This window comes from Lutzomyia longipalpis, chromosome 3, assembly GCF_024334085.1.
Source record: "Lutzomyia longipalpis isolate SR_M1_2022 chromosome 3, ASM2433408v1".
Taxonomy (NCBI): Eukaryota; Metazoa; Arthropoda; class Insecta; order Diptera; family Psychodidae; genus Lutzomyia; species Lutzomyia longipalpis.
The window spans coordinates 6,949,580-6,975,229 of record NC_074709.1 but is presented as its reverse complement, the minus strand read 5'-3'; the positions used below and the strand labels follow the sequence as shown (position 1 = coordinate 6,975,229).

Sequence of the window (25,650 nt, the reverse complement as noted above, 5' to 3'; positions counted from 1 at the left end):
CCCAAATTTCAACAGGTTCCCATCGTGTGTCTCTTTATCAGTACCCCCCAGTCACAATCTTTCCATGTATTGGTCTGTTTTGATGAAATACACAAGACTTGTGGTGGCTCTGATAAGGCGGGATTACGTAAAGTTGTGACGTAATCAGCCTGTGCGCCACACTTGACAGTGAAAGTGATCTCCTCCACAAAGAACAATGGCTCTGAGGCATATCCTGCGGTCCGCAGTGCAGAAGCGTGTCCTCCGGACATCCTGGCAACCACTGCGTTGCATGTCGCACTACCCGATTGATGAAAATCTCTACGGATTGAGTACAGAACAGCAACAAGTGAGTCTCTAACCTTAATCTCTCGATCGTGGGAAATGATCTTGATCTTGGGAACGTTTTTTGTAGCTCCGGCAGACTGTCTTCAACTTCCTGCAGAAGGAATTAGCGCCATATGCTCAGGAGATTGATAAGGAGAATAATTTCAAGTAGGATTCTTGTTACACTTCTTTTAAGAGAAGATGGGGGTTTATTGGAGATTTTTTGCTTTTTGCAGGAACCTCCGGGAGTTCTGGAAGAAGAGCGGAGAACTGGGACTTTTGGGAATTTCAGCTCCAACGGAATATGGAGGTAATTAGAATAAATTTAATGAGATGTTTGAAAAAAAAACTTAAGCTATGAACTTAAGAATATTTCTTAGGAGGTCAAGGACGATAAACTCTAATCTAAAGTAACTGAAAAAAGTTAACAAAAAAATCTATTTTTTATTTATTAAAATATTAATTTAATAATTAATTAGCCTGGTCTGCCAAATCTTGGCGTCTTGAACTTGAAGGTTGAAAGGATTTAATCAACAACAATAAAATAAAACAATTTCATTCATAAAAAAAGTTAATAAAAATTTTACAATCTATATAATAAAGAAAGGTCTCTCTATAATTTCGTTCCTGTTCATCTATGCATTTCTACACCGTTGGTCCGATCGTGATGAAATTTGGTACAGAGACTACTGATACCAGGCGGTTTTTACCAACGGCATTCATTTTCCCCCCAGAGCCCCCCTTCATATAGCCCCCATATAAAAATCACGCTTTTTTGACTACTTTTTGAATTCGGCGCCATAAATGTTGTGCGAAATTCACTTTTTCCCTTTGCAATATCTGTTGGAGGTTTTTGTGTGGCCCATCTTCTTCTATATAATAAAGAAAGGTCTCTCTATAATTTCGTTCCTGTTCATCTATGCATTTCTACACCGTTGGTCCGATCGTGATGAAATTTGGTACAGAGACTACTGATACCAGGCGGTTTTTACCAACGGCATTCATTTTCCCCCCAGAGCCCCCCTTCACATAGCCCCCATATAAAAATCACGATTTTTTGACTACTTTTTGAATTCGGCGCCATAAATGTTGTGTGAAATTCACTTTTTCCCTTTGAAATATCTGTTGGAGATTTTTTGTGTGGCCCATCTATATAATAAAGAAAGGTCTCTCTAAAATTTCGTTCCTGTTCATTTATGCATTTCTACACCGTTGGTCCGATCGTGATGAAATTTGGTACAGAGACTACTGATACCATGCGGTTTTTACCAACGAATACATTTTCTATTGGACTTTTTTCATCTCAATTATTTTCTCTATATAAAATTTGCGCGAAGCGCAACAAATCCCCGCGAAGCGGGGCGAGGTAAATTGGAGCGAAGCGACAATTTACCTCGTATGCCTATAAGAAGTTTAACAAACAAATAAAATGTCAAGATGCGCAGACAACAGAGAAGAAGGAAAGTACTTAAATTTCTTATCCCTAACACTTATGATAAAAAGAATATAAGTAGTAAAACTAATAGGTAACAAATTACGTTAGGTCAGTAAAAGTTAACATCACACTTTAAAGAACTAAAATTCTTATGATCTAACAATAAAATTAGAATTACAATTAACAAAAAAATCCTTTCCAGGAACTGGAGGAAGTTATCTGGATCAGTGCATTGTTTACGAAGAGATTTCCAGAGTGAGTGGTGCTATAGGACTATCCTACGGTGCTCACGTTAGTTTATGCCTGAATCAGTTGAAACGTCTCGGAACGGACGAGCAAAAGGAGAAATATCTCCCAAAGGTGACTAATTCGACCAATTCTCAGAATAATCCAACGAAATTCCCTCAATGCAACAAATAATCTAACAAAACTTTGAACTTCTAGCTTTGCAGCGGAGAGCACATGGGAGCCCTGGCTATGAGCGAACCTAATGCAGGAAGCGACGTAGTTTCCATGAAGACTCGTGCAGAGAAGAAGGGAGACTACTACATCCTGAATGGAAGCAAATTCTGGATTACAAACGGCCCCGATGCAGATACAATCATTGTCTACGCCAAGACAAACTTCAGTGGTCCAGCAAAGCACGGAATAACTGCATTTATTGTTGAGAAGGACTTTCCTGGCTTCAGAGTTGGTCAGAAATTGGATAAACTGGGAATCCGTGGAAGCAATACGGGAGAATTATTCTTTGAAGATTGCAAAGTTCCCGCGAAGAATATCCTCGGGCAGGAAGGAAAAGGTGTCTATGTCCTGATGTCGGGTCTCGACTATGAACGTCTCCTTCTTGCATCAGGTCCAGTTGGTCTTATGCAGGCTGCCTGTGATGTTGCTTTCGACTATGCTCATCAGAGGAAGGCTTTCGGACAGCGGATTGGAGAGTTTCAGCTGATCCAAGCCAAAATGGCCGACATGTATACGCTTATGGTGGCTTCTAGGTGCTACCTGTACAGCGTAGCCCGTGCCGTTGATGCTGGTACAGCCAATGCCAAAGATTGTGCCGGAGTAATCCTGTACACAGCTGAGAATGCAACTAAATTGGGATTGGATTGCATCCAGATCTTGGGTGGAAATGGATACATTAATGAATATCCAGCCGGAAGGATCATGAGAGATGCAAAACTGTATGAAATTGGAGCGGGAACATCAGAAGTTCGTCGTTTGGTTATCGGTAGAACCCTCAATAATGAGTACAAGTGATGATGCTCGAACCAAATTGTACCCAATTGCCCATTTGCATTTATTGCTTGCATTTATGATGATTTTGTAGGCAAAGGTGAACGTTGTGATTAAAATTTATACATAAAGTGAGGTTATTTTGGTTCAAATAAAACCTAATTTTGTTGAATTTTCTTTCTTTTGTAAATTACTTGACAATGAGATACCACTGTCATAGCCAGGTACTACGATTCAGAACTTTTGGGGTGAGTCCGTCCGCACGGATCCATGGCCAACGAGCAACTGAGCCAACCGTGCTAATTTTCTTCTGGAAGGACCAATAACCGATAAATAGAAGATTTTGGGATTCAATGAAAAGTCTTTCATTTGTTACTTTCTGTTACAACTTTCTAATAAATTAAAGAATATTCGGGAGAACAGATAAGGAAAATTTTTAATTGAATGACGGTTCTATAGGTTATATGTAGAATGATTCTGCCGCTAGGGGTGTTGCAATCACTACTAATTCACCCAATTCACCACCTTTTCGCAAGGGGTGAAAGGATTAACACACCACAATGTAAAGTGGGCAATTTAAAAATCTCTTATCAACGTTTATTATGAAGACTTCTTGCCTCCAGCATAGACTTATGATAACAGCTGATATTCTTATCAAATATTTGTATAATTTGTAGATTTGGGTCTTTGCCAATCAAGCTAAATATTTTTCAGCAGTTGAGTGCAATACTTTCCCCGTAAAACATGATTCTTAAACATATCATTCGGTCTGCAGTACAAAATGGCGTCTTAAGGACACCTCTCCGTAGTATTGCACATTATCCAATAGATGAGAATCTTTATGGATTGAATAGTGAGCAGCAACAGGTGAGTTTATACAAGAAATTCCCTTCATTTTGAAAAAATAAAAATAAATTCAAACTTATCAGCTCCGACAAACAGTTTTCAACTTTCTCCAAAAAGAATTAGCTCCGTACGCCCAAGAAATCGATAAGGAAGATAATTTCAAGTAAGTTCAGCCACTTAATAGATTTGTTTGTTTTTCATGTAGCTTTTTTATTCACTTTTCTTAGAAATCTTCGGGAGTTTTGGAAGAAGATCGGAAGTCTTGGTTTGCTAGGAGTAACAACGCCGATAGAATATGGAGGTAACTAACGGTTTTTTTTTAAGTTCAGTGAATTTACTGGAGTTTGAATGATTACAACTGACTTACTTAGGAACTGGAGGATCCTATCTGGATCAGTGCATTGTTATTGAAGAACTCGGACGAGCCAGTGGAGCAATAAGCAATTCCTACGTTGCTAATGTTAGTTTATGCATGAATCAGTTGAAGCGTCTCGGAACGGAGGAACAGAAGGAGAAATATCTGCCAAAGGTAACGATCTTTTTGCTTCTACTTACCTGTTTAACCGTTTTTTGTTAACCATCTTCATCATCTACTCCAGCTTTGTACTGGCGAGCACATGGGAGCTCTGGCGATGAGCGAACCTAATGCAGGAAGCGACGTAGTTTCTATGAGGACTCGTGCAGAGAAGAAGGGAGACTACTACATCCTGAATGGAAGTAAATTCTGGATTACAAATGGCCCCGATGCAGATACCCTTATTGTCTACGCTAAGACAAACTTCAGTGGTCCTCCAAAGTATGGGATCACAGCCTTTATAATTGAAAAAGATTTTCCAGGTTTCAAAAGAGGACGCAAACTGGATAAAATGGGAATGCGTGGCAGTAGTACGGGTGAATTAATCTTTGAAGATTGCAAAGTTCCCGCGAAGAATGTTTTAGGAGAAGACGGTAAGGGTGTCTACGTTCTGATGACTGGCCTACACACAGAAAAAAAATGACAAAAAGTGGCAGTCAAATCGTCAATTTTTGCGAGTGGGCCACTCACATAGACAAAATACGAATATTTCACTCGCACTCATTCGCACTATTTCTCGAAAATTTTCACATTTATTGGACCGAAATTGAACATTGAATTCTATAAATACTGATTTGCTAAATCACTTACACCAATTTAAAAGCAATATTTCTTCCATAAATAGCATTATTTGCCCAAAATAGATAAATAAAAATACAATATTAATTGATAAAATTGACGAGAAGAAAGCAAATGTTATAGCAGAAAAAACATTTAAAAGGTTTCTTTCACAAACACTAGCGCCGCGCGGAAATTGGGCGGAATTACCAATTTTACACATGATTTTTATTTTGTTAATTTTTCATCTGGAAAAACTATTAAAACACCAAAAATCATTATCTGATCTCATGTAAAGGTCCACAAAAATAAAATTTCTTCTCGAAAACATAAATTTTCGCATATTTTTTAAAGGATGTCACAACCATAGAAAAAATAATTTCTGCAACAGAATTTCATGACGATATGTCGTAGGATAATCCATACTTTTTCTTTTTTCGTCATTAAATAATTTCATAATGACTTTCAAAGTTTGAATTATTTTTTATAATTAAAAAAAAAAACAAAAGTTAATTAATAGACCCTTAAATAAGGCTGTGTTACAAAATCTTACGTCGCAGGGTTACTTTAAGATAACTTGAACTACTTTAGAAAGGATATTTAAAAAATATCGTCAAAAACTAATTTAACTTGATAATGGGCCTAATTCAGCGACCAAGAAACCCTTGAAATCTTTGAATTTTGCACTGAAATTTCAAGATTTCAAGCCAATTTCAAGGGTTTCTTGGTCGCTGAATAAGGCCCAATGTTTCATAAGACATTAATTTAACTTTATAAAATAAAATTTAAGTCAATCGGACGAACAATCCTAAACCGAAATGTCCGATCATAAATATTAAAGCTTATTATAAGCTTAATGGTAAAATATGAAAGTATATTAATATGGTTACGTTGATCAATTTTAGATAAAAATTTTTAAGCAATTCAAAAATGGCCGCCATTTTATCCGAACTTTTTTCCAACAAATGTAATGTAAAATAAATATTTTATTTTACAACCACGCTTTTTGGATGATGTTTCTCACATTTCCCATAACCATAAACTTGTTTTTCACGCGAATATTATTTTTTTTATTTTAATTATTAACCCTTTAACGTCCAACGTGAAACATAAAAACATTGAAACATGCGCTCTTTTATCGCGATTTTTATTCTATGAATTTTTTTAGAGGACTTTTCTCACTCAGAACGTCTTTTTTGACCCCTTATGCGTGAATTTGATGCATTTGTAACATGGAAAAACAATTACATTCATAAATAATTGAAAAAATAAAATGTTTCACGTTTGGGTCAGCGTATGACCCAAAAAACCTTAAAGGGTTAATTTATTTGTTTTAATTTAGGAAAATATAGATCTTATGAAACGTTATAAAGCCCTATTTTGTAGAATCAAGGATATGAATTTAAAAAAATCAATAATAGTTTGGTATGCAAGATGGCGGTCAAAAGAATTTGAGGGCGAAATCCCGACTGAAAATCCTTTCTAAAGTAGCTCGTGTTATTTTAAATTAGCACTTTGCGACATAAGATTTCGTAAAACAGCTTAATTTAATTTTCTATAAATAATTTTTGGGTTTTTTTTGTAATTATAAAAAAATATTTGCAAAATTTTGTAAATGATTGGATATATTAAGAATTTATTCAATGACGAAAAGAGAAAAAGGTATGGATTATCCTATGACATGTCGTCACGAAATCTTTTTGCAGAAGTTAATCTTTCAATGGTGTAACATCTTTTATAAAATGACTCATAATCATACGTGTATGATGAAAATGCTTTTTTGTTGCAGGAAAACCAGAAAAAAAACGTGTAAAAACGTTTTCTGGACTGAATATCTCATATACCACGTCTCTAGAAAATCGTGTCAGTGTTCTTTAGATGAGGCATTGCGGTAACGGGCAAATTGAAAATAAACAAGGAGCTTGTCAAAAAAAAACCTGTCAAATGTTAGTGAGAAAGAAACTATCTACCATAGACTCGTAATAGTAATGTGCGAGTCTACCTGAGGCTCGCAGATTGAAACTGCGAACCATTTCACTCGCATTCACAAAATGCGAAAAATTTTTCTGTGTGTAGACTATGAACGTCTCCTTCTGGCTGCAACACCTCTCGGAATTATGCAAGCTGCCTGTGACGTTGCTTTTGACTATGCTCATCAGAGGAAGGCTTTCGGACAGAGGATTGGAGAGTTTCAGTTGATCCAAGCCAAGATGGCTGACATGTATACGCTTATGGTGGCTTCTAGGTGCTACCTGTACAACGCAGCACGTGCCGTTGATGCAGGAATAGCTAATGCAAAGGACTGTGCAGGCGTCTTGCTCTACACAGCTGAGAATGCAACTAAATTGGGATTGGATTGTGTCCAAATATTGGGTGGAAATGGATACATTAATGAATATCCAGCAGGAAGACTACTGAGGGATGCAAAGTTCTTTGAAATCGGTGGAGGAACTTCAGAAATTCGACGTCTTGTTATTGGTAGAACTCTGAACAGGGAATACAAATAACAAGTCTGCTAAGCAAGGTAATTGGCTATCTGCTTAATCTGAGATTTTTGTGGCTATAAGAGCTAATAAATCTATTTTATTTACTTACCAAATGTTCTTGTTTCATTTTTGGAAAGCCCGTTCTTACCAAACCTAACCTAAAAATAATCTTCGTAGTAGTAACAACAGCTTGACAATTATAAAAGAGCGCCAACGCTGCAATCCGCCATTTTGTTCAAAGACTCCCCCAATTTTCTTTTAAATTAATTAATTCTTTATTAGATTCCAACTTTACACATTGAGTTTTGTTTTCATTTACATTGAAAAGCAATATCTTTATAGACAAAAAAAATTATTTTCTTCTGTAGTCGTGATAAAGTTAATCAACAATCCAATTGAATCTGCAAGATTCCCTTATCAACGTACTTTTTTTTTACACAAAATAAAATTGACTAGATTTTTACACTCGAAAGAGAAATGAACGTGAAAAGAAAAAGTAAAATCAAATAAAAATATTTTCCTAAAATTAAATTTTTATAGAATATTTTGTAAAGGAAACTTTTAATTGTATAAATAAGTATTTTCTCGTAATTTTTGTATAGTTTATTTTATAAATTAAGCAATAATATTTTGTTTCCTTTTTCTCTGATATCGTCACACATAAAATTACACAAATAATGCAAAAATTTGATTTTAGTGTGAATGGTAGTTTTGCGATATTTTTTGTTCTCTCTCTGATGTTCTTTGGCTTCTTTTTTTCTCGCGATCTTGCAGAAAATTCATTGATTTCTTTGCTATGGTGCTTCAGTAGGACGTGTCGCCGAGGACGCTGAACATGAGACGCTTGAAGGAGCCACTCTGGTGGATCTCATTGGGGTCCCCAACAGCATAAGTGGGTGAAACCGGCGGGTAAGTTGCAGTTGGTTTCTTAAGAAATTCAATAGAAAATAAAATCAGGGGGTTAATAGCATGAAATTATGCATGATTTTTTGGAAACAGTTTTCATTTTTATCTTTAAAAAATCTATGAAAGACACATAAAGAAATATTTTTTATAGCTTTCAAAGTTCTTAAATATTCAAATGTTCTCAAAATCCAAAAAATGCTACATTTAGAAACAAATTTTGAGAACAGATAAAACAAAACAATAATTTTACCTTTTGTGGTACTCCGCGTGATTGAGGATGAAAAACTTTAGTTTGCACCGGCTGTGGTACCTCATGGGCATTCCCAACATCGTAAGATTCCTCCTGAATTGCTCTGTATGTTTCACTTTTCAGCGGATCAAAGAGGACGGTCCTTTTGTAGCTATTTTGCGGGTAGTTTTTGTTTGATAATTTTTTATTGAGATTTTGATATTTTTGATTTGGATGGAGGAGCGACAAAAAAAGAGAAAGAAAAAGGTGCCCAATTGAGTGTTAAGAGTTAAATAAAAAAAAAGTGAATTTTCTAACAAGAAAAAAAACGTTCTAATATGATTAAATGGATGGTATGATAATTCAAAAAACAAATAACATCGTACACGGTGACATTTACTTTGTCACAAGTCTTATCTAGTGTTTTTCTTTCGATGGATTAGTAAAGACCAATTTTTTTGTTTGTTTAATTATATAAGTTTTGATAAATAAACAAATTATTTAACATCACAATAACAGAATAATATAGTAGAATTTATTAGAAACATTTAACGAACAAAAATGTCTTTGTGAGTTTTTAAAATGGGGTTATGTTAGGTATTTGGGAACAGTCTAGGTTGGCGTCTTCAAAATATTTGAAGATTTAAGTGTGGAAGCAACAAAGAATAACGCAGCTAAAAGGATGGATGTAAGATAGATTAATGAAGGAAATAGAGCGAGTCTTGATGTCTCGAATCACATTTGGAAAAACAAAGAGACAGAAAGTGAGACAATCACAGCAGATATAAGTTTTTTTTAGTTGCTGTATGGGCTGTAGTAAGTGGGAACAGTTTTATTTCTGACATCATTAACAGCACTAAAACCACGATAGAAACTTGATTGTGTGGGGTATGAAGTGGGTGTGTATGGGGACACATATGATGATGATGGTTGCTGATGCTGAAGTTGCTGTTGTTGCTCCAAAATTTTTTGTTTTTGTTTCAGAAAAGAAAGATCGATGAAAATTCTACAATTAATTGTGTAGTCAAGTTCATTTTGCTATTATTCCGCTATTGTCAACGTGTTTTTTATCCATTAACTACTTTTACTTCTAAAACTAAAAGTGCAAAACTACAGAAGTTTGTGATTGATGCGAGAGTTAGGAACAGTTTGTTTTTCTTTTTTTTTAGTTTCTCTTGATTGCATTCAAAATTAAAACAACAATTTGCTACGAGCTGGTACATTTAGATGCCTTTTTAGGGATTCTAAAGCATTTTCTACAAAACGAATAGATTTTTTTTATCTAAATAAATGCATTTTCTCAGTTTCTACGTGTGGGAGTTTTGAATGGGGAAAAAAGTCTATGGGTTGAGTGAGATCTTATTTTCTTGAATGCACATTTTTTTTTGGTCAGAGTGAAGCGGTTTTGTTCCAAAGCAATAATAAATTCTAAATAAAAATCAACTTTTTTTTTAACCACAATCTCAGTAAAATAAACGCCAAAAACTATAGAAAAAACTCTACTTGAATTTGAAAATGAATTTTGAAACATGAGATCATGATTGTGATTGTCTTGATTTACGACTCTGATTACCCTTGAATTTTTGTAGGTTTCGGCCGATCGAGAATATAACCATTCGATCTAAGAGATAGATAATACAAAAACCAAATTATTTTGTTCAAAATTGCTTTTTTTTTGCTACAAAATTTTCACTGCTAAATACTCGAGAGAAGTTTGGAGTTCTCAAATTGAGAACAGTTGAATAAGATTTCTATTTTAGTTGATGAAATCCAACGAAAAGACATTTTAATTTGATTTTATGAATGCATAAAATGGGGGAAAGACGACAAAATCTACAAGATTTAATGTGAATAATAAATTACAGCGACAGTGACGAGGGGAAATTTCTTTCATAAGAAAAAAATAATGGAAAAATATTAAGAACTAAATGTGTGTGGAAATGTTGACGAAAATGCAGGAAATGTACTTACGGTACAGAATTTGGGGAGCTCTGTTGAATTGTCTTCTCAATATTGTCGTTTGAGTAGAGACCAATTGGTGAATTGAATTGCTTGTGAACAACCTGAATTTTCCAAAAATTTAAAAAAAAAAAGAAAACAAAAACAATTAATTCCTCGTGCTATTAACCCCCTGGCTGTGAAATAAAAGAAAATAAATCTTTGAAGTATTTTTCATACAGCAAAAGCAGAATTTTTTTGAGAACTTTCAAGTCATTTTGGTTGTCCCAATTTGGATTATTTTTTGCGAGAGAACTTTCCAGTAAAAATATTGAAAGGTTTGAGGAGAGAAAATTAGTGAAAATTAACAATGGACGGGGATAAACTAAAGAGAAAAATCAAGGGGTGCATAACCTTTGCCGAACACGCCGTATTTATTTTTATTTTCAAAATTCCTCAATTTCATAATCTCCCCATGACAAAGAGGAGGCAAATTAAGTCACCACACAACTCGTCAAAGTTACACAATTTTGTTTTGAGACGAAAATTTGATTGATTTGTTGGCAAACTAAACCTTGAATATTTATTTTTAGTACAAAACTTTATTTCTGCGCAGAAAATGCAAATTTATTTTTGGCTTGTATGTTTTTTTCTTCTTCTTCAAAGAACATCGCAAACAGCTAATCGAATGTATTTTTTTTAATGAAAAAGGGTTTGTGTCGGTTAGTGGATGTACTAATTTTAATTGAACTTGACACGTTTTATTTGTGTGTCACTTTATTACAAGATTGAACGTGAAATTTGTTTATTTTGATCTTTCATTGAAGAGTTATTTTTGTTTCAATTCACATAATGAATTCATTGGATTTTATGTTATTGCTGATTTCTCGGAATTAGTACATTTCTTTTAGAATACGTTTAGTTCTGATGACTTTTGTGAATGAATAAAGTAATTTTTGTTTACAAATTATAATGAAAAATTGAAAATGTTCCATAAAACATCGCTGATACTTAATGTGTTCTAAATATTGTACTAAAATTATAAAAATTTAAATACCGTGGTACATTTTACAAAGTTTGTAGTGCACCACGTATACGTATAGTAAATAATTTTTAGTACTCACTTTTAGTACAGATTTGTAAAGTTTCATTTTCAAATGTTTATTTTTTACTATTATTTACAGATGTTAAGAATGCCAAAAACTATGGAAAACAGTACTAATTTAATTGTACTAAATAGTGTAAAATTCTGAAATCAATCCCTCAATTTCTGTTATCTTCACACGTAACATCAATTTTAAAGTTTTAAATCTTTTATCCAAAATACGAACCTCGTCGTTTTAGTACATACTTTGAATTTTTCAAAGATCATAAATCAATTTAGTACATATACTTTGATTTTTTCAAAGTAAATTGATCTTTGGTTTTTTTTTTATTAACTAAAGAAAAAAATAGTTTAAAAAACAAGACGAAATCTCAAAATTAACGAAGTTGTACACCCCTTGATGGAAACTTATGAAAAAGATAGAATGTGAATACCCCTTAAAGATTAAGGATTTAATCTTCAAGATTTAATTAAGGATTTACCTCAATCTCTTCTTAAATATAAATATATGGCCCTAAATTGTAATTTTGTGGCTTAACGAGCTCATCCAAATTAATTAAATTAACTGATAAAATCTTGAAGATTTAAATCCTTAATCTGTGCGAGGCTTAAGGTGAGAGGATCACTGGAGAAAACACATAAAATGCTTTATTTCTTTTTCCACCTTTGTTCCATCATCTCCGACAATTCGATGAATAGTATCAGCCACCTTTAAGAATGCAAGTTGAAAGCAAAATATTGGCAAAAATGGACACAAAACGTTTTGATTTTGATGAATGAATTAATCACAAAACAAGATGGAGGTCATAGCGCCCACCATTTTGGCGCAAAGCTCATACCTTTTGTTTCATGAGCACATCCTGGAAATCATGCTGTGGTGGTGCCCGCATGGCAGGATTGGGATGATGCCTCAAGTAAGATTCAGTTGGCCCAGAGTCCTTCTTGACTTTGGCACCCGGGAGGATCAGTGGAGTCGTCCGGTAAGGCTGTGGGAGAGAAGAGAATCAAATTTATTTCTGGCACATTTTGGCAAAAACATGATCACTCGAAGATGATCTCTTCATGGCTATTTTTAGGTCGTTTTATTATAAAACACTGACGCCAAAGACGCCTTCGGGTGGGAAGTTTTTTTTTCTCCATTTGCACGCACTAAATGATTCTTTGGGGTTCTCTTCTGAACCAAAAAGAAGTCATTCTAAGCGGGAGCAAAAGATCGTTGAAGTGATCGTTTTAGGGGGAAAATTTCGCCACTAGAGGCGCTATTAAGTGAGGTTATTGCATTTTCCCGCGCATTTTGACTGACGTTTTGAAGAATAAATTATTTATTTAGCTAAATTTTTCTTATCAAGTGATTGTGATGCCCCAGACAAGAAGCAGGAAGACCAAAGTAGTGCAGGATGAGGAGGATGTGTCAGGGAACAATGGAAACTTGAGGAGACAATCATCGCGGCTAAGGGAGAATGAGAAATTGGCGAAGAAAACAACGAGAACGAGTTCCCGGAGGAGGAAGGCAATTTCCAGTGATGACGAGGATTCCGGGGTCAGGGACACCTCCTCGAGGGAATCAATTGAGCACACAACCCCTCCGAAAGTTGGGAAATTCAATAGAAATCACGTAAGTGTTGAAACCCCCAAAAGACTGCTTGAGAACATTTCTCTGGGAGACACTGAGGAGGATGAAGATCCGCCGGAAGAGACTTGTGTGTCGTCATATCAGAAAGCTAGACAAATGCTAAATAGCTCAGCGACAAATAATCTCCCTGGGAGAGAGAAGGAAATCAACGAATTGACCGGAATCCTCCAGGAAGCCCGGAAGGATCGTAAATCTGTGAGTTTGTACATCAGTGGACCACCGGGAACGGGTAAAACAGCTTCCCTGACCAAAATACTCTCAGACCCGGAAATGTCTAAGGCATTCAAGAAGATCTACGTCAATTGTACGTCAATTGCATCAATTGGGGCGGTTTATAAGAAGATTTCCGCAGAATTGGGTGCCAAAGGAGCCCCACGCTCTGAGAAAGATTCCCTCCAGGCCATTGAGGATGCCCTGGTGCGGATGAAGGATAAAATGCTCCTCCTTGTGTTGGATGAAATTGATCAACTTGTTGGGAATAAACAGGCAGTTCTGTACACAATCTACGAATGGCCCCGGAAGTTCTCGAAACAATTAATCCTCGTTGGTATTGCCAACTCTCTGGATCTCACAGATCGCCTCCTGACACGCCTACAGAGTCGCTGTGAACTCCAACCGCGTCTCATGCACTTCCCTGCATACACAAAGGTGCAAATCTCGCAAATTCTAACACAGAGACTCGAAGAAGGAGGAGTTTCCGGGCTCTTCCCACCTGCTACGCTTCAGCTTCTCGCTGGGAAGGTAGCTGCAATCTCAGGGGATGTGCGGCGTGCACTTGATATCGGCAGGAGGATTGTTGAAGTAGCAGAAAGGAGCCACAGTGCGGAGAAACCGCTAAATCTCGAGGATCTCGGTGTGGATTTCCTCCCTCCTGACACTCCAATTGCTCCAAAGCAAGTTCTGGACGTCATGAACTCAGTCTATGGGACTTCCCAGACACTCAATGAGGATCTAGATGATGTCTTTCCGCTGCAACAGAAGATTCTCATTTGCAGCATTCTGCTGATCCTGAAGAAGGATAAAAATCGCGATATCACCCTCGGGCGGCTCCACGAGGTCTATCGGCGTGTCTGTGAGAAGCTGACCATCAGTGCTGTGGACAGGAGCGAGTTCACGGGGCTATGTTCCCTCGTGGAGACACGTGGGATTGTCCAGATTGTGCGGAAGAAGGAGGCAAAACTCCACCGGATCACCCTGCAGTGGGACGAGGAGGACGTGACGAATGCCCTCAAAGATAAACAACTCATTGCAGAAATCCTCACTGCCACATCGTGTCTCGGCAAGAAGTAAATGGCGGTCAGGGTGTGGGAGGTGCGCGCCCCAGAAATAGCCCAACGACATCAATGAAAATCTCATGCGCGATATTTTAACAATATGTGTGTGTTTTTGAGATGAGTTTAAAGTCACCATCCATTAATTTTATTGCAACATCTCAACCATAGAGGAATCCTTGTAATATTTAAGTGTGAACAAAATAAACTTGTCCATAGCCTGAATTCTTGGCATTTATACTAATCCCCCATCAGCTGGGAACATTCCCCAAGGGGACAATTTACTGTTTCCCGTGAAAATAGGGCAAATTCCCACTAGAATTCAATAAAAAATCCTCGAGAACTCCTTCGCAGCCACCAAGAAGTCGTTTTTAACGGTAAAATTTTGAAATTTTAATCCTTTCGGTACAATTTTTAGCATTTTTTCATGTAATCTCTCCATGTAATAAATTGCGTAAAATAATGTAATAAAATCAAAAAGAAAATAAAAAAAATCAGCCATTTTGAAAATTAATGAAAATATTGAACTGCATCCAAGAATTCGGTTTAATGGATGACTTTAATGGACTCTTGGAAAATTATTATGCACCATTCTAGCCTTGAGGATCGAGAACTATTTTTTTTGCATTAGCACATTCAAATGCAAATTCATCACTTATTTCTCAACAAAATTGCATTTTAGCACGGCTCCGCATGAAAGCGAGTGTTAATTGGTTATAATATCGTTTTATTTGGGAGAATTTCAGTGAATTAAATTCCTAATGAATCTACAAGAGGATTTCCCACCAACAAGAGGGTGGTGTGTTTAATGTCTGAAATTTTGTTTGACAGCATGAATTCAGCTGAGCTGACTGAAGGTCAGGGATAAGTATTATTATCAAAAACAAGGTGTTTTGATTGTTTATTTTCATAATTTCCAATAAAAAAGTCTGATTGAATGCAAATTGTACATTCTCAGACAAAAAGAAACATAAACGAATGAATATGATTGATAAAAGTTACAAAATAGTAAAATTATAGTTTTGAATTGTTCTTTTTTTCAAGATGGTGACTGTAACTAAATTCCTTATCAGGAAAATTATTTAAAAGCTTGAATTGGCATGCTTCCCAGTTTGTCTTTAATTTATGATTCTGCTTTTAATTCTAATTTTCTTTGTCTATTGAAGTTTTTTTTTCAAAAGTATTATATAAAATGTAAATGAAGTTTTTTTCTTCCAACTTTAATTAAAATTAGCACACAAAAGATTTTAAAAAAAATTTTAGTTTCCAAGATTAATTTATAGTCAAAAATACTTTCTGTATATTCTAGAACGGCCGGATCATTGGATCCGAGTCCCTGCTTATTAGCTCTTTTTCTTGGTCAAAAGTGTTGCTGAATGTACAGTTGCAAATAAAATTGGAGCAAAATAAAAAAAAAAAGTTTCCAAGATGATTTTCCCAGATTCAAATTTTTTTCTTATAAATTCAAGATCTTCTTAGCGTCATTTTTCAAGACGTTAACATTACGCCTTATTCAGCGACCAAGAAATCCTTGAATTCTTTGAATTACTTGGTGTTCCACTTCGTGGCGAACACCAAGTACTGAAACTTAAAAATTTCGAGCGAATTTCAAAGGCTTTTAGTCGCTGAATAGAGCCTATTTTACATTATGTTCAAATAGGAAAAAATTCATTCTAAAAATTCAGATAGAACAGAACAGACCTTCATGGGACCTAAAAATCCAATAAGACTTCCTAATTTTGATTTTTTTTGAAACATTTCATTACAGAAATCTGAAGAAATTATTATAAATTGGGCTTATTCTTATCTTATTTTTTTTCTTTATCAGAAAATAATTTTTCATTGAAAAATATATTGTAAAAAATAATGCAAAAGAATTAAAATATGTAAAAAATTCTGCGTAAAAAATTCATATTTTTTTTACACTGTGCTCCAGCGTAATTAATTCCATTCGAACACATCTCCATCTGATTCGAACTTTGATAAATTCATCATCTGCAAAAAATCAAAAAAGTCGTGAACTTGTTGCGATTTTCTTCCTATTTTCGCGCATTTTCCCAAGAAACTGTGAGGTGTTTTGATGTGAATTCATTGAGAAGAGTTTTTGTGAAGTCCCCACGCGTGGAAATACCTGAAAAGTCGTGAAAATTCGTGTGGATTTTGGTGGAAAATCAACAGAGTGAATTTGTGTGGGAGGCACACGTACTTTGCCCCCCTAAATTGCCCAGAAGGGAGTTTCCGGAAGGTTTTTGGGGCGTCTGTGGGTACTGCGGGAATCCCTTGGAACCTTTTTTGTGCACTGTGCGTGACTGTCGCTGCGGGATTCAGGCCAAGATCCGCTGTGAACACCCACACGGGAATTGCGTGTCAGCTGAGCGGGAGTCTGTGGCAAGGTGAGTTTTTTTTCAGCCTCTGCTGGGCCATTGGTGAGATGATTCATTGTCAGTGAATGTCAAGGAAGTCTGTGGGATTTGCTGTTGTTGGTTGTGTTGATTAACTTCACATGGCAAATTAGCTGGTGGTTGGTGTGGAGGATGATGTGCCGACAGGAGGTAAGAGAGCGCCGGCGCAGTTTCCCCTCCGGAATAGGCTTTGTGCAAGAAGGGGCGCGTAGAGAGTCCTTATTGATTTTCCGTGTGGTAGTTTTTCACGCCATCGAGAGTGAGTCACTCGTGTGAAATTATGTAATTTTTACGATAACTTCCTTTGTACGTTGTTTTGTGGTAGGAAAATTCCTCAAGAGTAGCTCCCGGAAAACGCGCACTGCCCTCAACGTGCTTTACTTGTAGATTCCTTGCTTAGTTGTAGCTTGATTCCGTGCACCGAAGGCCATGTCCAGGGTCATCAATGACTATAGGATGTAAGAAGTTTGGCGCCGCTTTGTCTTCTTGGGGATTCTGTGGCTCTCTCTCTGGTCAGAAACTGAGGGATCTCTTTGGTTTTTTCTTTCTTTGCAGCCGTAAGATCGAATCTATCGGCAAAATGACTCAAATGACGCAGGAAGAGATTATTGGGAACACAAAGACCGTTCTCCAGGGCTTGGAGGCACTCCGTGTGGAACATCTCACACTCATGTCCAGCCTCTCGGAAGTTCGTACCGTTACAACGGATCGCGATAAATGTGATTTGGTTCAGAGGAATATTGAGAATATTGATTTGGGCCTTGGGGAAGCTCAAATGATTCTCGCTCTCAGTGCTCATCTGCAGAATGTTGAGGCTGAAAAGCAGAAACTCCGTACGCAGATTCGTCGCCTGTGCCAGGAGAATGCCTGGCTACGCGATGAGCTGGCCAACAATCAGCAGAAATTGCAAGTTTCCGAGCAAATGGTGGCACAGCTGGAGGAGCAGAAGAAGCATCTGGAATTCATGGAATCCGTGAAGCAGTACGATGAGAATCAGGAAACGGAGGAAGCCATGGAGAAGTCTCGTCGTGATCCAGTCGTGGAGCTCTTCCCGGAAGAGAATGAAGAGGAGCGCAATGATTCGGACACGACGTCTGTCCAATCGGGCGGGGATCTCAACTACAGCCACATGTCCAATGTGACGGGCTACGAGATCCCCGTGCGCCTCCGTACGCTGCACAATCTTGTCATTCAGTACGCCTCACAGGGGCGCTACGAAGTCGCCGTGCCGCTGTGCAAGCAAGCCCTGGAGGATTTGGAGAAGACAAGTGGCAGAGATCACCCCGATGTGGCTACAATGCTCAACATCCTCGCGCTCGTCTACCGCGATCAGAGCAAATACAAGGAGGCAGCGAGTCTCCTCAATGATGCCCTGGAGGTGCGACAGAAGACCCTCGGGGAGAATCATCCAGCCGTGGCGGCAACACTCAACAACTTAGCTGTTCTCTATGGGAAACGCGGGAAGTACGCCGAAGCAGAGCCGCTGTGCAAACGTGCCCTGGAGATTCGAGAGAAAGTTCTGGGCAAAGATCATGCGGATGTGGCGAAGCAGCTCAATAATCTGGCTCTACTGTGTCAGAATCAGGTGAGTGGAACAATATGTTGAAAATGTTGCTTTTTCATTCAATTGAGCAGGAAATTGCTGCAAATGGGAGTGCCCCAACACAGTGCCTGACAAAATTATTAGAACCACACCGAAAGAAAATCCAAAAAGAGGTTATAAACTTATAAGAATTTGTGTCTGCAATTTTTGCAATTTAAAGCAACTTTGCAGGGCAATTATTCGTAAAAATCTTTCGTATTTATAAAAAAAATTCAAACAAAAATTTTAGGTTATGTTTAATTTCGAAAAAATTGAGTGGTTCAATATTTTTTTTTCTCGTTTTTTTTCGTATTCTAACCTCACAAATAATACGGCGCGTTTTAACCCTTCTATTATCTTCCAAGACGTTTTAAAATAAGAACACAAAAACGCGTAAATTAGGGGCGAAATGAAGGAATATATATGAATTCTTCTTCTTCTCATACTTTGTTTTTTAAACCGGTCGTTATCTTTTACATTATACGTTCTCTAGGAATTTTAACTAACTTATAATACACAGAAAAAATGTAAAGGAACAACTTTCCCGCCATAAAGCGACGTTTCGGCGATTTTTATTGATTTCTTCGGGCTCTAGAAAAAATTGAAGAATTTACTTTTGATATTATAAATTATAACAGAGCCTTCAGAAGATAATAAAAACTGTCGAAACATCGCAGTTTGGTACAAGAGTTCTTCGTTTTCTTCCTTTTCTTTCTTGTTTCACAGCACCCTTCGTGCTTTTTTTGCCATAAAGTCTAAATTTTTGGAAACATAACATTGAATCTTCATTGATTTATTAGTTTTCTTATTGATCTGGACAGTTGTACATTTGGTTGAGTCGCTTGATATCGAGTTCACTCATCCTCTCCCTCTGACCGATTGTCACACCGTCCTGCAGAGGAACAATGGTATCCTCATCGTTGATGCTGAAGGCTTTATTGCTGTAGTGCATCACACTTCCGTAGTCGTACTCAAGGTTGAACATGGTTGTCTTTGAACTGTCCTCCTTTTCGAAGTTGAACTCTGTGCCCTTTTGAATGTTTTCCCACTTGATGAGAACATAATCATCGCGGGTGTAGGCCGATTGAGCGTGATAGAATCCCAGGGCGTGGATGAATTCATGAATGACGGTTCCAAAGCGGAAGCATCCGGAACCAACTTCGTTGTTTGCGAGTCGCAGCATCTGCATACCACCAACACGTCCAACGCTTGATGAGCACCCTTCGGATGATGTGGTGACTTTCACGTAGTCTTTCTCATTAGTACGCTTGCTGAATGTGAGGCAGGTGGAGGCTGAAATGTTGCGCAGAGCCAGTTCGATGTAGTCCTTCTGCTCCTGATTCACATCATTGGCAAAATCGTAGACAAGGTTGTTGTTTGGCCAGCGGAAACGTTCATTGAGAAGCCCAGTACGGCTGTCTGTCCTGCCGTTGAAGAATGCCCTCCTCTGTGATTCCGTTAGAACCATGTCGCCCTGGAAGTAGTCTCCCATCTCCTCAATGGGCTGCATCAGAATGTTTGACTTGGCTACGGGGCTAGCCAAAGTGGCAACTGCCAGGGCAGAAAGAACAATCAAACACTTCATGGTTCACAACAATCAACTTGACTTCTCAATAAAGTCTGACAGCTTTCCCTTTGAATGGAATGCCTTTTATATCAAGCAAGCTAAGTGGAGTATGATGAAGAGTTTTTCAGTGACGCTGAAATCACTGAAGAGCCTTCAAGTGCATCCACGCTTCTTGATAAGGGAACAGCACGTTTTTCATTATTGGTCAAGTGCTCTGTGGTGAGGAAATTCCCAGGAGGTAAGATTTGTTTGTTTGATGAAAACTTTTCAAGGACCTGATGGCGTGAAAGCGGAATTTGAAAAATTCGCCAATTCGTTTATTTTAGAGTGGATTGAATTATTTTCTTCTGTGTTTTGTTAAATAAAATTGTTTATTTTGAAATAAATAAATTGTTTGTGGGCTTGAATCTTCTGGGTGTAAAGAAAATTATTCATGAGGGCTTCAGGGTCTGTTTTGTGTACAACAAACATAACCTCACATAGTGTATTACACGGATATTTGATTTTTCGATCATTTCTTCAGTTGTCTGTGCTTTCTTATACAATGAGAATAATAATTTCGTAATTTCCAACAATTTTCAAGATCCTAAAGACTTTAATTAATATTATTCACAGCTTTTACCTCGATTTTTACGAATAATTACTTAAAGTGAGGTTATATTCTCTACGTAACGACTAATAGAGACGAACAGTTTTTTTTAAATTAATTTTAGACTAAAATTTTAAACTTTTAACGTTTGAATTTAGCTAAAATCTTTAATTTTCAACCTTTTTGTTCTTTTCAATATTCAATCGTTTTTTTTTTTGAATTTATTCAATCACCATGTCAAAAGGAAGGGTTAACGTACTGATTAAAACAACTTATCATTATCTATTGAAAAAAAAAATTAATTTCTATTGGAATTATTTAATAGATTATTGCCTAAATTAATAAGAACAATGAATAAGAATTTTTAGAAATTTGCTTTAGGTGGTTATAATAATTTTGACAGGCACTGTAAAGTTTTCAAGCAAGAAACTTTAGCCCTCCGGAGTTGCATTCATTGGAAAAAAAATTGAAAGAAAACTTCTCTAATTAACTGCAGCGAAGCAAAGGAGAAAATCTTGCTTTAAATATTGACAAATTGATTCAATCCCATTATGTCGACAGCACGCAAGTGGCCAAGAGAAGATCGTCAAACAATCTCTGGCTTTGCTCCAAGAATCATTAAAAGCTATTTGGGGGATTTTTTTTTCTTTGGAGAAAAGACTTTTTGGTGGCAGTTAATTTGTTTGACTGAAGCAGCACTCCCGCGCAGCTCTGTGTAAGGGAGATTAATGGGTTGTGTGCTTCACCCAGAATCTCTGTTGTAGAGCACAAGTGGGTGAAGAGCGCGTAGTGTCATCGAATGTTCTTCGCATAATTCCAATAAATTCCTCCTCGGGCGCACAAAATTTGCTATTTTTGTAACGGGCTGATCGTTTCTCTTCTTTTTACATTTGGCGCGCGCGCACAGGGCAAATACGACGAAGTGGAGCTGTACTATCAGCGCGCACTGAAGATCTACGAGGCACGCCTGGGGCCAGATGATTTGAATGTGGCAAAGACGAAGAACAATTTGGCCAGTTGCTACCTCAAGCAGGGGAAGTACCATGAAGCTGATGCGCTGTACAAGCAAGTTCTCACACGGGCACATGAGCGGGAATTTGGGCCAGTTGATGAGCAGAACAAGGTTATTTGGCAGATTGCGGAGGAACGGGAGGAGAATAAGGAGCGCAACAGGGAGCAAACGCCCTTCGGGGAACACGGAGCATGGATGCGGGCGGCTAAAGTGAATTCCCCAACAGTTACGACAACACTGAAAAATTTGGCGGCTCTCTATCGACGTCAGGGGAAGTATGAGGCGGCTGAGACGCTCGAGGATTGCGTTCTGCGGTGCAAACAGGACGCCATGGAGGCTATGAAGGGTCAGAAGAATCCCCCTTACCCCCTACGGGCAGGTAAGCGGGAGAAGAATCCCCCGGCAAGTCTCAATGGGAATATGTAAGGAACTGGTGTTACTTCGAACAGCGGATCCTGGGGGAGTTGCCTGGGGTTTTCAGTCGTGACCAAAGTCACAAAGTTTTGCCTCCTTTCTTTTTTTTTGAATGAACAATCAAATGAGATTCAAGTCACAAAAAAATCCTCACCAAAGGACGTATTTAAAGCACGAGAGTACTTAAAACCATAACATTAACAATGAAAAATTAATTTTCCTTTAAATAAAATTGCCCAAAGATTGAAAAAAAAATACTCAGAGATGTCTCAAAGACATAAAGTTAAGAGTATTATAAAGCTTCTTTGAGAAAGCTTTAAAGGTCGTTCAAATAAGGTAAGAAAGGATTGCAATTGAAGGCTTAAAAAGCTTTAAATTAAAAGAGTTATTATTTTTTTTTTAAATTATTTATTGAATAAGGAAAGGAATTTATGCCCGAATGTATGAAGGATGATCCTCTATCGCAGAACAATTTTAACCCATCTCATCTTGTAGGGGAACATAAAAAATAGAAGAATCGCGAGAGAAACTCCCCAATATCCACTGGGATCACATAGAAAAGTTCAGTGATAGAACAGTCCGGGAAAACATAACCTCAATTTGGGAACAACATTTAAATGAATAGGAGTAACTCCATTGTGTTCGACCAGCGTGGCATCGAGACTTCTTGAGCTTCTTTATAACCTTCCCAACCTTTCCTGCCTACCCGAATGAAGATTTGAATGATTTTTGCTTCACTTCTGTCTTTCCGGACTTCCCGTCGTTGAGTCGCACTCCAAGAAGAGAAAAAAAAACTCAACGACGGAAAGTTCGGAAAGACAGAAGTGAAGCAAAAATCATTCAAATCTTCATTCGGGTAGGCAGGAAAGGTTGGGAAGGTTATAAAGAAGCTCAAGAGGTCTCGATGCCACGCTGGTCGAACACAATGGAGTTACTCCTATTCATTTAAATGTTGTTCCCAAATTGAGGTTATGTTTTCCCGGACTGTTCTATCACTGAACTTTTCTATGTGATCCCAGTGGATATTGGGGAGTTTCTCTCGCGATTCTTCTATTTTTTATGTTCCCCTACAAGATGAGATGGGTTAAAATTGTTCTGCGATAAAGGATCATCCTTCATACATTCGGGCATGAACTCCTTTTTTGAATGATTTTAAATAGCTTTTACTGTGTTATCATTTTATCATCAATCAAACAATTTTGAGGTAAATTAATCTCTTATTTTTCTTAGAATTGTTTACGTGAAAAGTTCACTAAATATTTGCATGAAAATTGATTATTCTTTTCAGTATTTTATTAGTTTGTTTTATGGGTTTTATGTTTTATATTTTGGGGAACAGGTGGTTGGAATTTAATCCTCAAAGCTGTAAAAATATAAAGGAGACTAATCACATTTATTCCTGTCATGAGAAAACTCCAAAAAGTATAGAAAATATATTTTTTAGATCATTTAAAAAATGTTAAAAAACATTCAACAATATTGAAATAGATATTTACGTGTTTCCTGGGGTTAATTAGGGAAAAAACCAGGATAATTTTGCCCGAAAATATTCCTGAATCACACACTTAATCTATTTCTGTTCTGTTTAAATGCATAAAATTTATATTTCATTGCAAAACTTAATGTTTTCTTTAACACTTAAAGAAACATGAATTTCTAACCTCAAACTTTGAGCTTCATTTTCAATTATAAAGAAAACGTTTTTCCAGATTTTCTTTTAATCAACTTATAGTATTTGAAGTCGGCTACACATAGATGTAGAATTTGTAGAGTTGAATAGATTTTAATCTATGGCGGTTTAAAAAAGTCCAATTGGCAGCAATTACCAGTTTTGTCCTCCAAGTGTTAAAGTCATAGAAAAGATCATTTCTTGAAGCACTGAAGCATATAGGCCAGCTGAGAAGTAAAATAACTTTTAAATAAAGTCGGCCTAGCCAAATTTTGCACCATTTGATTCAAAGAATTATAAGAAACCTTTTTATACTTACTGTAGTGCTCTAAAACTTATGCTCGTTTCAGAAAATGCGTTTAAATATTCCCATACATTTTCCCATAGAAGCCATCAAAGCCATTGAACGAACAAGTGACGTCACTGGGGGGTTCCAAGAAATTGCTCACACAAACCACATAAAATACTATAATTTTTACAATTTCCACTCAACAAATAATAACGAGGATTAAAAAAAGTACTTCCTACATGAGATAATGCAGAAATAATAAGTAAACATACATTATTTCACAAAAAAAAATCCCCACAAAAATGAAAATATTTACTCGAAAATTCTCAACTGTCAAATCATACTTTTTCGGAACACGAAATTCAGCGACGTCGCATGTTCGTTCCGGTTCGTTCAATGGCTTCGATGCCTTCTATGGAAAAATGTATGAAAAATTTTTCAAACGCATTTTCTGAAATGAGCATAAGTTTTAGAGCATGCACGTAAATATTAAAAAAAATTCTTATATTTTTATGAATCAAGTGGTGCAAAATTTGGCTAGGCCGAATTTATTTAAAAGTTTGGGGTCATTTTCCGCTATTTCTACTGGCCTAATATGCTTTATACATTTTAACACTGGAGAATAAGATATTTCTAATCTAAAATTTTTTATCCTTAAGTTTTTTTTGAAAGGAAAACGTTTTTCCAAATATTTTGACAAATTAAAAAAGGAATTTTATTTTATGATGATTTAAAAAAAAACTAATTGGCCACAGTGGCCAGTAGCTTCTATTCTCTAAGGACTAAAGAAGCTAAACAGGCGCATTTTCGCATTTTCTCTAGCTGCTTCCAGCAGAAGATTTGAAAGGGTTTTCTAGCTGTTTAAAAATCTTTCTTATTCCGGAATTTACCTAGCTATTTGTCCTGTGATTTATGACAGAAATAAAAATGAATAGACTCCTTTCAAATACAATATTTTCTTTACACCGAAAACTGTATTTGGAAACTAAAATTTGATCCCCCAAAATACTTTCAACCATATGTTGGGCGAGAATTAGCTTCATAGTCAGCTGTGTGCTCATGACTTAATTATAAGATCAAATAAATATAAATTAAGAACACATTTTAATCACCCACAAATTCATACAAAAATGCTTTTTTCTCTCTCGCTCTGCCTAAAAGAGTTTTTGCTCAAACACTCGAATGTGACTGAAAATCCCACAAAAGCTCTCCTTTAGCTTTAACAAATGAATCCTTTTTTTTGCAAAGTAGATAAATAAGAGAAAAAAAGAAAATTTTGCAAAGTCGTAAAATCCAAAGAAAAGTCTCAATGTGATTTCTTGTGTGCTTTTCTCACTTTTATTTAAATGCGCGGCAATATTTTTTCTAATAATATATTAATTAATTTTCATAAAAGAAATGTAATAAAAATGCATTTTGAAGAATAAAGAAAAAAAAGAGCTTTGAGTGAAGAAATTTGGAGTTTTTTCTTTTAAATCATCTTACTTGGTACTGAATTGGGGCTTCGAAGTTCTCATCGCCGTGTCGACTAAATCTCTGACCATATCCGTATGGGAAGTGTGTCGTCATTTTTTTTTGTGTGTTGCTGTTAGAACTTTCCAAAGCA

At 36.6% G+C, this 25,650-nt stretch overlaps 6 protein-coding genes across 30 annotated transcripts in view; 4 read left to right on the top strand and 2 right to left on the bottom strand.

Moving 5' to 3' along the window:
- The first annotated feature begins 135 nt into the window (after positions 1–135).
- Positions 136–3,146, top strand: LOC129791729 (isovaleryl-CoA dehydrogenase, mitochondrial-like). Its single transcript, XM_055830064.1, has 5 exons — positions 136–328; positions 395–474; positions 543–616; positions 1,944–2,101; positions 2,186–3,146. The coding sequence occupies exons 1-5, from the start codon at positions 197–199 to the stop codon at positions 2,996–2,998; spliced, it is 1,257 nt and encodes a 418-aa protein (XP_055686039.1). The 5' UTR covers positions 136–196; the 3' UTR covers positions 2,999–3,146.
- A 456-nt stretch (positions 3,147–3,602) lies between these two features.
- On the top strand, positions 3,603–7,544 carry LOC129791731 (isovaleryl-CoA dehydrogenase, mitochondrial-like). Its single transcript, XM_055830066.1, has 6 exons — positions 3,603–3,841; positions 3,904–3,983; positions 4,048–4,121; positions 4,192–4,349; positions 4,420–4,798; positions 7,026–7,544. Exons 1-6 carry the CDS (start codon positions 3,719–3,721, stop codon positions 7,457–7,459), a joined length of 1,248 nt encoding a protein of 415 aa, XP_055686041.1. The 5' UTR covers positions 3,603–3,718; the 3' UTR covers positions 7,460–7,544.
- A 145-nt stretch (positions 7,545–7,689) lies between these two features.
- LOC129791722 (PDZ and LIM domain protein 3) overlaps positions 7,690–25,650 on the bottom strand; it is a 29,446-nt gene continuing 11,485 nt past the window's right edge. For 4 of the 24 annotated variants that reach the window (XM_055830032.1, XM_055830039.1, XM_055830051.1 and 1 more), the window contains 6 exons: positions 12,456–12,602; positions 12,281–12,325; positions 10,545–10,636; positions 10,147–10,194; positions 8,595–8,745; positions 7,690–8,365 (listed from right to left, as the gene is read on the bottom strand). In XM_055830032.1, coding sequence (XP_055686007.1) covers positions 8,243–8,365; positions 8,595–8,745; positions 10,147–10,194; positions 10,545–10,636; positions 12,281–12,325; positions 12,456–12,602 — 606 coding nt within the window. In that variant the 3' untranslated portion in view covers positions 7,690–8,242. Of the gene's footprint in view, positions 8,366–8,594; positions 8,746–8,795; positions 9,580–10,146; positions 10,195–10,544; positions 10,637–12,280; positions 12,326–12,455; positions 12,603–25,650 lie in introns of those variants that run through there. The other 20 variants (XM_055830035.1, XM_055830041.1, XM_055830047.1 and 17 more) reach the window with 6 other exon arrangements.
- On the top strand, positions 12,616–14,745 carry LOC129791721 (cell division control protein 6 homolog). Its single transcript, XM_055830031.1, has one exon. It carries the CDS (start codon positions 12,974–12,976, stop codon positions 14,537–14,539), a length of 1,566 nt encoding a protein of 521 aa, XP_055686006.1. The 5' UTR covers positions 12,616–12,973; the 3' UTR covers positions 14,540–14,745.
- LOC129791720 (kinesin light chain-like) lies at positions 16,674–22,341 on the top strand. 2 transcript variants are annotated; one of them, XM_055830030.1, is made up of 3 exons: positions 16,674–16,913; positions 17,478–18,507; positions 21,568–22,341. In XM_055830030.1, exons 2-3 carry the CDS (start codon positions 17,503–17,505, stop codon positions 22,096–22,098), a joined length of 1,536 nt encoding a protein of 511 aa, XP_055686005.1. In that variant the 5' UTR covers positions 16,674–16,913; positions 17,478–17,502; the 3' UTR covers positions 22,099–22,341. The 2 variants fall into 2 exon arrangements, with proteins under 2 accessions (XP_055686005.1, XP_055686004.1); XM_055830029.1 differs by lacking the exon at positions 16,674–16,913 and adding an exon at positions 16,988–17,380.
- Positions 19,282–21,441, bottom strand: LOC129791724 (zinc metalloproteinase nas-4-like). The gene has a single exon (XM_055830059.1). It carries the CDS (start codon positions 20,087–20,089, stop codon positions 19,310–19,312), a length of 780 nt encoding a protein of 259 aa, XP_055686034.1. The 5' UTR covers positions 20,090–21,441; the 3' UTR covers positions 19,282–19,309.